This window comes from Sander lucioperca, chromosome 6, assembly GCF_008315115.2.
Source record: "Sander lucioperca isolate FBNREF2018 chromosome 6, SLUC_FBN_1.2, whole genome shotgun sequence".
NCBI lineage: Eukaryota > Metazoa > Chordata > Actinopteri > Perciformes > Percidae > Sander > Sander lucioperca.
The window spans coordinates 27,705,354-27,716,944 of NC_050178.1; the positions used below are offsets into that span (position 1 = coordinate 27,705,354).

The 11,591-nt window shown below is 41.8% G+C and overlaps 1 protein-coding gene across 5 annotated transcripts in view; it reads left to right on the plus strand.

Annotated features, from left to right (window-relative positions):
• LOC116054831 (poly(rC)-binding protein 4-like) overlaps positions 1-11,591 on the plus strand; it is a 74,570-nt gene that overhangs the window by 49,239 nt on the left and 13,740 nt on the right. For 4 of the 5 annotated variants that reach the window (XM_036002291.1, XM_036002294.1, XM_036002293.1 and 1 more), the window contains 2 exons: positions 1,363-1,416; positions 2,529-2,584. In XM_036002291.1, the coding sequence (XP_035858184.1) occupies positions 1,363-1,416; positions 2,529-2,584 (110 nt within the window). The remainder of the gene's footprint in view (positions 1-1,362; positions 1,417-2,528; positions 2,585-11,591) is intronic. The other variant, XM_031306553.2, reaches the window with a different exon arrangement.

Here is an 11,591-nt window from a genome sequence, read left to right on the forward strand (position 1 = left end):
GCTCATAGCTCCTCAGAGATCCATCCTCGCTCATAGCTCCTCAGAGATCCATCCTCGCTCATAGCTCCTCAGAGATCCATCCTCGCTCATAGCTCCTCAGAGATCCATCCTCGCTCATAGCTCCTCAGAGATGCATCCTCGCTCATAGCTCCTCAGAGATGCATCCTCGCTCATAGCTCCTCAGAGATCCATCCTCGCTCATAGCTCCTCAGAGATCCATCCTCGCTCATAGCTCCTCAGAGATCTATCCTCGCTCATAGCTCCTCAGAGATCCATCCTCGCTCATAGCTCCTCAGAGATCTATCCTCGCTCATAGCTTCTCATAGCTCCTGTGTGTGTGTGTGTGTGTGTGTGTGTGTGTGCGCGTGTGTGTCTCTGTGTGTGTGTGCGTGTGTGTCTCTGTCTGTGTGTGTGTGTGTGTGTGTGTCTGACTTCAAAGTTACTTTTCTGTCAGAGCTCTGCGGTATTATTTTCTTTTCCCTCAGCTCCTCTGACACAAACACTACACGGCGGTGTCATTTCATCCAGTTTCATCATTCACTGCATCAAAAACACAGATGTGCTAATCAGACATGCTCTGAATTTATTTTTTAGGACACACTCTCCTTTCTCTCATTGCTCATTTAGTGAGACACAGCAGTACATAATGAGATAATGAACGTGTTGTAATCAGTTCTGTGTTATGATACCTGATGCGGGGCTAACACGCTGACGGTTGGGAAACTTTGGCCTCCATCTGATAGAAAACATGCTGCTCCAGAGAAGTGACCCTGCTGATTCACTAACAGGCACAAATCAAAGATGGAAAAAAGCGGACAATTAGTTCTCATTGCTTCAAGTCAAAGACATCTCAGACATGCAGCCGCGTTTCAAAGTTTAAGAATAAAGCCATTTTTTTTTCCTAATGCCTAGTCAAGATTTACATCTTGACGAAGCATTAGGAACTTTTTTTTCATCTTGCACACGCGTGCGCACACGCGTGCACACACGCACACACACAAACACACATGCAAGTCACACATACGCACTCGTGCACACACACAGTCAGACAAACACACATGCAAGTCACACAAACACACGCTTGCATGTGCACACACACGCACACACGCAAGTCACACAGACACACACGCACGCAAGTCACACAAAACGCACACAAACGCACGCAAAATACACACGCCTTTTTATTTTGCCTCTGCCTCTCTTTTCACTTTCCTTCTCTTCATAGTCCTTATTTTTACTGTTTCCAACTTCCAACCAATCAGTCATCTGTGTGTGTATGCTGTGACTGTGGAGGATTCATTCAATAAAATCAGTTAATCACAATAATCTCTCTCTTCTCTCTCTCTCTTTCCCTCGACGTAGAGACTTTCAAACAGCGTTGGTGTTATAGTGACATTCTCTGCTCTGTCAGAAATGGCGAGTTGTTTTTTCGCACAAGCTTTTATTGGATAGCTTATTTTAAAAACTGTATGCACTATTAGCACTTTTTGATGAATTTGTGAAAAAAGTAAAACATTGTAATTTTGTTTTCTGTCAACCTGGATCCTATTTTCCTATGTTTTTGTGTGTAAGTGACTGATGGGAGCAACAATCTTTTAATTGGTCCAGTATTAAGCGAGACCGCTGCAGTCGGCAGCGGAGAAACAAGCTGCCATGTAACATTAATGGGCAATCGCACCTTCAATTTGCGTCCACTAAAAGTTCTGTTGTTGCCGCTGACAGGCTCAGATTATTATTCTAAGTGTCTGACAACATTATGGAAAGGATCCCTACAGAGAGAGACCTTTTTGTTAAAGAGTAAGATCCTTTTTTTAAACATAAAAACATCCTTGAGGTAGCTTTCGCCAAACCCACCACACTCCATGTAAATAAATAATAATTTTATCATAATAAAAACACACTTCATTCAAAGTCAACAGACACAAAATAAAACTACCAAAAGCCGTCTTGGTTCATCTTTCCACTGATCCAACAATAACCACTCTGGTTTGGTTGAAATAAACCCTTCATTCACCCATTTACATGTGGAGATATGCTGGCTCTATACACGCTAAAAGTCCTGATTATTTACATGGAGTCTGGTGGAAATATGCTGGCTCTATACATGCTAAAAGTACTGATTATTTACATGGAGTCTGGTGGGTTTGGTGATGGTGATTTCGGGGCTGTTTCATGTTAAACTAAAATGATCTTACTCTTTAACTAAAAGGTCTATCTCTGTAGGGATCCTTTCCATAATGTTGTCAGACACTTAGAATAATAATCTGAGTCTGTCAGCAGCAACAACAGAACTTTTAGTGGACGTTAACTGACGCTGAACATTAGTCCTGTAGGGTTACATTACAGCCCGGTTCATGGCTGCCGGTTACAGCGTTCACGCTCAATACTGGACCAGTTTCAAAGAGTTTTGTTCCCATAAGTCACTGACACACAAAAACATGGGAAAACAAGTTATGGTCCAAGTTGGAAAAAAAACAAAGTTACCCTTTAAATAATGTAAATAATCTGTATCCTTTTCTCTCTTTTAGGAGCGGTGGACGCCAACTCCCAAACTACATCTCAGGAGCTCCTCATTCCAAACGACGTGAGTATACTGCACATGTAGAGGATGAATATGAATATGAATATGAAACGCACGCACACACACACACACACACACACACACACACACACACACACACACACACGCACACACACGTCCACACAAACACATGCGCACACACAGACACACACACAGACAGACTCACACACACACGCACATGCCCACACATGCGCGCACACACACACACACACATACACACACACATGCCCACACATGCACGCACACACACACACACAAACACACACATGCGCACACACACACACATACACACGCAGACACACACTCACACATGCGCACACACACGCACACACATACACAGACATAGACACACACACACAAACACACACACACGCACATACATACCCACAAGCCCACACACATACACGTGGACAGAAAACATTCATTCAACCTTTTATGTATATAGAGATCATTGAGTGGCGGCCTTCAATCACAATGATGTTGAGTCAGTTACAAAGACAGAGAGAGGGGAAAACCATGAATAAACCAAAATAACAACACAGAAAAGCCAGCACCAAAGTGTTGTAAATATTTACTAAAATGTGAGGGGTGTACTCACTTTTGTGAGATACTGTACATATATATAATACAAATAAAATAACAGATAAATAAGGACATCTCAGCACAATATTTTGTAATTATTGTAAGTGATTAAAATAAGAAATTCCCATGTTCAAAAAGGAGTTTTTCTATTTTTATCCTTTAGGTAAATACAAAACAATGTGATGCGTCACTTATTTATACATGTTTACATACACATGCATGTACCGTATGTCTACCTACCTACACTCACATAAACACATAGACACAGAAGCATACATACATGCATAAACACACACATTTACTAATTGTTTTCTTCTTTTCCATCTATCTTCTTCGTTTCTGTCTATCTATATCAAACCGAATAATAACCCATCCAAACTAGACTTAGTATATAAGCCCAGGAACCATACAGTCAGTATACAATACTAACACCTACATATTATATGTGCACATATGGAAATCTTTGCTCTTTTTTTTTTTCTCGAAACAAGCTGCCCTGCAGACCAGCCAACCAGTCGGTATGACTGTTTGTTTTATTTGTTAGGCAGCGAAGCAGACAGTTCAGTGTCCCGCACAAGGACACCTGACATTTGATGGACGTGTTGACTGCTTCGGGGTCAGAGCGCTGACCTTTTGTTCATAAGACAGCCTTTGGCCGCCCTGTCTCTCTCGCTGCTCGTCTCTCTTCCCCCGCGCCCCCTCCCCCCGGGCGGTTACTCGTCCTGTCAGTGTTCAGCTGTGCAGCGCTTCAAAGTCTCTCTGCTTCGACTGTGTTCCCTCACGACAACGCAGCTCCTTCCAAAACTCTCATTATTAGGCATCAAAGCTGTTTACATGATTCAGCAAAATGAATTCTCACCTACTAGTCTGGCATGTAGTCATGTAGTTATTGTGTGCATTCTAACTAGAATAATAAAATAAATATTCAGGGCTTTTAATTAAGTTATTAGCCATTTTGGCTGGCGATGAATGAAGCAAAATAACTTTGTGTCTGTTTGAATCAGCCGGTTGCAGAAACGATGCGACAAATCAGAAAATTGGGCGGTTTTGTGTGCGTTTGGCTTGGAAACGTATCTTTATCTGGCAGCACTGCTTGTAGTACTACATTTCCCATGAACACTATGTTGTGACGTGTCACAAGACCGTCGGCTACGTGTGTAACGTTTGGTATGGATTACGAGCTACGCAGTGGTGTGAGGATAGGATAAAAGCTTGAGGGAGAGAACAGATCAGGGCTCATAATTCGGAGGACAACTTGGTGGACCATCTCTGACTTGGTGTCTGTTGCTAGGGAAACCCACAGCTGTGTTGTAACTTTTATGCTGGACTCAGTAAACTTTGCTTAACTGAACTCTTCATCTCAGATTGATCCTTGTGTTCTGGTAAACTTAAGTCCGATGTAAGAAGGCGCGGGAATTAATATATTGGAGTCAGATTTGACAGGCCTTAGGGCCTTATTTTATACATAATTCCCTACAATATCCAGCTACAAAAAGCCCTAAAAAGAGTCGTTGCTATGGAGATGATACACCGTCTCGTCTCATTGTTGTAAACTGGTAGCTTTCAGAACGCTGCAGACCGGCGCATTGTTTCAACTCTGACGTTTTGACAATCTTTGTCCAAACAGGGCTTAAGGTGCTCTTTAAAGTCACGGGTTTTCGCAAGACTAGAACTGCCCGGGAGTTTGTGGAACGGCTGACTGTTTTCTGCAACAACAAAGCACTCGCTATGTCTCGCTCCTCTCTTTTGTTTCTCTCTCTCCCCTGTGAAATGAAGCTGCCTTCAAGTGCGGTCTGAAACGTCGAAATCTATAAACAATCTGAAGGAAAACTCTGAAATATAAAGTCTACTTGTGCTTTGTTAGGGGGTTTAAGAACACAACAGGAAGTCACACAAATGGGCATTCATCGACACCCCTCCCCACGCCACCTTGCAACATATCACCGGATCACTTCTTTTTTGGTGTGAATGCACCGTAAATGATACAGAACACCGTTGCTAAACAACAGTCCTAGTGTTGTTCACATGTTCTAGTTCAGGCTCCCTGAGGCTCAGGCACTTTCTCCTTCGTTCCCTCAGTTTCTAATGACACACTATTGATGATTTCTCTGCAGGAACTCACGCAGTTACCTTCAGGCAACATTTCCTCACACACACACACACACACACACACACACACACACACACACACTAACACACACACACATACACACACACACACACACACACACACTGCTTCTTTATGGATGAGTCTGTAGCTCAGTGAAGGACAGACAGATGTGTGTGAGCTATATAACCAACACCTCTGCAGGTGCTGTCACCTCTCAGGTACACATTAAGCCTCATCATCTTCATCATCACAATCACGGCTTCCATTCATGTTGTTGTGTGGTTTTACAATGTAGGGACTCACATACACACACACACACACACACACACACACACACACACACACACCAAACATATGGCTCATGCATGTTTACATTCGGCCGACCTGAGAAAACTAAGACACAAAAGCAAAGAGCAGAGAGGCTGTGTGTGTGTGTGTGTGTGTGTGTGTGTGTGTGTGTGTGTGTGTGAGAGAGAGAGAGAGTGAGTCATAGAGCAGGGCCAAGCAGAGCAGCTTAATGACATCCTATAGCTCACAGTTAGAGATTTAACAACAACCCTGTCTGAGTCTTTCTCTCTCTAACTCTCTCTCTCCCGCTTTCTCTCTCTCTCTCTCTCTCTCTCTCTCTCTCTCTCTCTCTCTCTCTCTCTCCTTCAGTAAACCCTTCCAAATTACAAGGGCAGCAGGGGTTCGCCCAAAAATAGCCCTCGTTCCGTCCTCTTCCCCTTCCTCCTCTCCAGCTTCAAGCTGATTTTTACCCAACAGCCCTTTCCATAAAGCTGCTCAGAGGGGGGGGGGGACATACCAAATACAGCATCCGTTAAAAAACCTCACATCTCCAGAGCAGTCAACCTTGCAGAAAGCGTAAAAGCCAAAGCTTGTTTTTGTCTCCCACTGAGCTACCGCTGCTGTTCTTTCATCGTGGTAAAAAGTGGGTTAAGTCGTGACTTCTATGTGTAGCTTCAATGTTCCCTAAACATTTCAAGTACATTTCATTTCTTAAACCCAATATCACAAATTGGTTTCAGAAGGCTTTTTTAAAAGAACAACATCCTACATTCAGACGACTTTATCCCTGTGTGAAAAAAACACAGCACTCTTTTCCAAAAAAATTTCTGTGAGCATCTCAAACCAAAGACTTTGCCTCTGAAGCCTCAAAACTGACAGAGACTTCTTGGCAGCGCTGGAAGAAGTATTCAGATCCTTTACTACAGTAAAAGTACTAATACCACACTGTAACATTACTCTGTTAGAAGTTAAAGTGCATTGAAGATGTTCCTTCACTAAAAGTCTGTAAGTATCATCAGGAAAATGTAGTTAAAGTATTAAAACATTGTAGAAAGTGTAAAGGATCCAACCAGTTGTGTTTAATGGTCTGATCATCTCAGCTGGACTTGTAGCTGTTATATTGTTGGCTAGTTTACTTTAGAATAATACATCAGATTTTATAAACTGCATGTGTTTAGTGTGCAGAAATCTTAATGTGTAAAGTAACTAGTAACTAAAGCTGTAACAGATGAATGTAGTGGAGTAAAAAGTACAATATTTCTCTCTGAAATGTAGCGGAGTAGAAGTAGAAAGTGGTATGAAAAGAAAAGTGTGTGTGTGTGTGTGTGTGTATGCGCGTGTGTCTGTGTGTGTGTGTGTGTGTGTGTGTGTGTGTGTGTTTGTGTGTATACATGTGTGTGTGTGTGTGTGTGTGTGTGTGTGTGTGTGTGTGTGTGCGCGCACACGTGTGTACGCGTGCACGTGTGTGTGTGTGTGTGTGTGTGCGTGTGAAGAAAAGACTCAAGTACAAGTACCTCAACATTTGGACTTGTGTGTAAATCTAAACCAGAGAACGTAACGGTCGCGGATTTAAACAATCCTAGTTTGGTACAAAAACTACTAAACTACCCCCCCCCAACCTGCCTCATTACGAGGACCTTTGGCGCTCTTATAATTACTCATCTTACCTGCTGTCTCAAACGTAAAGATGAGTCGTAATGGCTGCTTGAACAGACGAATGACCTATGGAAGCGTTTTTCGTTGCTATAATGCAGGATGTCTTACGCTGAGATAGAAAGATCTGTTAAAAAAAAGCTGTAAATGTCTTTTACGCTCATAAACAAACTGTATTTACGTGTGTGTGTGTGTGTGTGTGTGTGTGTGTGTGTGTGTGTGTGTGTGTGTGTGTGTGTGTGTGTGTGTGTGTGTGTGCGCGCGTGTGCGTGCTCCTGCTGGTTCTGACTCTCAGCCGCCAGTTTATGATCCAACCAGGCCGTTTGCGAGGTCGAACGGTGGCTAAAGGTATATTTCGCACAAATTGTTTCGACCTGGTTGTTGTCAGCTGCCACTTAGTCTCCCGTCTCCCACAATGTCATTATAGCCCCCCCACACACACACACACACACACACACACACACACACACACACACACACTTATATTATCAGAGCCCTTTCCAGGAATAGCTCGCTATAGCACACAGAGCAGATCTACATCAGTTGGCCGGATGACTTGAAGGGAAAGGAATGTTTGTGGTGCAGAGAGAGAGAGAGAGAGAGAGAGAGAGAGAGAGAGAAACTACAATAAAGATTATAGAGAGTTAAAGCGTCAGATGCAGGGTTGCAATGAAGGGATGAAAGATACTGACTGAAGGATGCAGAATCAGAGGAGAGAAACTGTGGATCTAGGTCAGAAGGGGATAAAAGAACGAACAGAGAAAGAGAAAGTGAAAAGGCTGAGTGGAGTTGAGTTGTGTCGGCTGTTTCAATGCTTGCAACGCAGACATTTCATTCAGAAATGCTTAATAACAGAGTAGAGGGACGCTGTGACTGTATGTATTGTATAGTGCTGTATACTATAAATTGCAGTTTGTTTACCTTCGTCTGCCTTTACATGTGTTTCATCCTCCGGTTCCAAAATTACAAGATGGCTGTGCCTGTGTCTGTGGATGTATCTAACAGCCTGTAATGTTTTTGGGGTTTTTTTGCCCAGTTGACTGAAAACAAATTTCTGCTTTCATTTGCATAATGTTGTCTCCATGCCGCCCTGGATGTCTGTGAGTGTCTGTATCTACGGCATTTCTTCTGGTTCCAATTCTCATGATCACAAACTAATTATGTCCTCGTCTTGAGAGAACAAACACCGTTTAGAGGAACTTCTGACTTCATGAAAACTTGTTAGAAACTAACATCTTGTCTGGATTCAATGAAAACTTTGCACGTTGAAACCAATAAATAATGACTGTAATCACAAGCAGACAAAATAATAATAGTGTGGAAACAGAATTACATGTCCTTTCATTAGGCATCATTAATAACTTCCCTCTAAATGCAAAATAGAATTATTATTACATTATTGTCTCTTAATTTTCTGCAATAATTAAGTATAGATGATGAAGTTATTTAATACAATGTGATACATGTCGGACTAATGAGCCATGCCGAGAGTTAATTATCTCATTCTTTACACCAAACCTCCCTTACGGGGATCAGTAAAATATGCCATTGTTGTTATTTTTTAATTGGATTACACTCCCGGTGTTGACACGGCGACTCCTCATTATCTCCCCTCTCACTTCCTGTCATAACACTTAAACCGTTGTGTTGACTTCCATTCGACCATGCATCGTCGTCCCGGTCAAAACTGAAAATATATTTTTGGGCATTTCTGCCTTTATTCGATAGAAAAGCTGAGATATTAAAGGGAAGAGAGAGAGGGGGAAGACATGCAGGAAAAGGTCGGTCTCAAACCCTGGACCTTCTGCGTTGAGGAATAAACCTCTATATATGTGCGCCCGCCAACTGAGCTCACCGGCCACGTTTTGCCACTTTTTTTGACGTTTGAGGCTTCTTGTCACTACCATGTATAAACACCACAAACACAACGTCATTACTAGATTTACACTTATTTTTGGAATTCCTGGTCAATAAACCTCATTTATAGGAAATTATACCTAATTCTTGAGTTACAAAGCAGAAATGATGAATTATTTAGACTAATATTAAAGGAAGTATAATCACAGAATGGTATATGTCAATGTTCAGTCAAGATACTGTTTCGAAAAATGTAAAAAAAAAAATTCAAATGCTAAAAAAAAATTGAAGAAAACACCCAAAATTCAATGAAAGTACAGATTTTTGTTGTACTTGTGGAGCGTGTTGTATGGCATGATCCATGTTATTTTTGGGCAATCAAAATTAGGTAGTTTTAAAAGAAACCCATATTTCTGATATAGACATTTAGACAACGGGTCAAATTTGACCCGAAGACAACACAAGGGTTAAACCCTTTTCAAACAACGATCCCGTGTCTTCACGCTGTACACTTGCTGTACATTATAACAGTGTAAACTGTACATTCTAACAGAGTATCCTCTACATTCTAACAGTGTATCCTCTACATTATAACAGTGTAACCTGTACATTATAACAGTGTAACCTCTACATTATAACAGTGTATCCTCTACATTCTAACAGTGTATCCTCTACATTCTAACAGTGTAACCTCTACATTATAACAGTGTATCCTCTACATTATAACAGTGTAACCTCTACATTATAACAGTGTATCCTCTACATTATAACAGTGTATCCTCTACATTATAACAGTGTAACCTGTACATTATAACAGTGTAACCTCTACATTATAACAGTGTATCCTCTACATTCTAACAGTGTATCCTCTACATTATAACAGTGTATCCTCTACATTATAACAGTGTAACCTCTACATTATAACAGTGTATCCTCTACATTATAACAGTGTAACCTCTACATTATAACAGTGTATCCTCTACATTCTAACAGTGTATCCTCTACATTATAACAGTGTAACCTCTACATTTTAACAGTGTTGTATTGTCAGAGAAAAAGGAAACCGTTTGATCCCGATCCTCTGATTTCCTCGCTTATAGTTTCAATCCCTTTGTGAATGTTTTCCATTTGCACATCAGATCAGTTTTCTGCACTTCATATTAATAACCAAGGGCGTAGGTTTGTTGGGAGGGGGGGGGGGGGGGCGACACACACATTATTACAAGGGGGGTCTGGGTGTCATCCCCCAGAAAAGTTGAAGCGTCAAACACTTCATTTCCTGCATTCTGGTGTTTTTGAATGCAAAACTTTTCTATATATGCTTCCAATATAGCACAAGTAGACTTTGGATCCTATCTTGCCCCCGGCGCAGCATAAAGCCGGACCCAAGTGTCTTGGCTAGTTTAATACCAACGCAGTTGTCAGTTCCCGTCCAGTATAAGCGTCGTTTATATTTCAAATGCACCTGCGCCCATCTGTGGCCCATGGGTGTGCTGGTCTTACAGGGAGGTGTGTTCAGGTGCATTCTGGGTGTATTGCTATTTTGACGCAGCGGGAAGTGACCATTGACCAACAAAAACCTGGTCTAAAGTCAATAACGCAGCATTTCATTGTTATTTTAACAGAGCATTAGTAAAATGCTCCTAGGCTCGTGCACAGTGCACACACACTATGCTTGTTACACACACAGGGACGCACAGCAGCACACACACATGCAGAAGATTACAAATAAAAATATTACGGTGCAAATCCTCCATCATAATAGCAATGCTCCAAGGTCCAAACGCGCCTGGCTTTTAAAGGGAATGGGAGATGATCTCTGATTGGTTTATTACATGTTACGGCAAAAACACACCTCTGATTGATGAAGACACTAAGTACAACACTTTTGAACCATGCACCCGGCGCACGGACCCTTTTTTTCGCCGTTAAACTAGCAAAAGTGAATTTAGATACACCCTAAACGCACCTGCGCCAGGCGCTTCACGCCGTGCAGTTGGATCGTTAAAATAGGGCCCAAATGTCTTCATTTATGTCGAGGAAATTCTTATTCTCCTGTATTGTTCAACACTTTCTGCATGTGTTTTTCATACAGAGAGTGTAGCTCAAAGGGGGTCAGCCCTATGTTCCCACATTTCTAAGATTTTTCTTAAAATTAGGCCCTATGTTAAGGTTAGGGTTACATTCCATCTGTAGTCCATTGCTACTGGATAATAGGTTGGGTGTAATTGGCTACCAAATTGGGATAAAGGGGGATATAATCTGATACAAATTTATGAAAAAGGAAATGTGGGAACTGTGGGAGCATATGGCCTAATTTTGAATGTGGGAACAGGCACGCTCCCGCTCAAAGTGACAAAACACACAACATGACGCAGATTAATAGATATAACAAGTGCAGACACTTGTGTGAAAAGCCGCTGTGCCTCTGCTAAATAGTCTCAGGAAGGAACTTGTTTTGGTGGAACATGTGGACGTTCAAAAGTAGTTTTAGTCGTGCAACAGAAAACTCAGATTGGA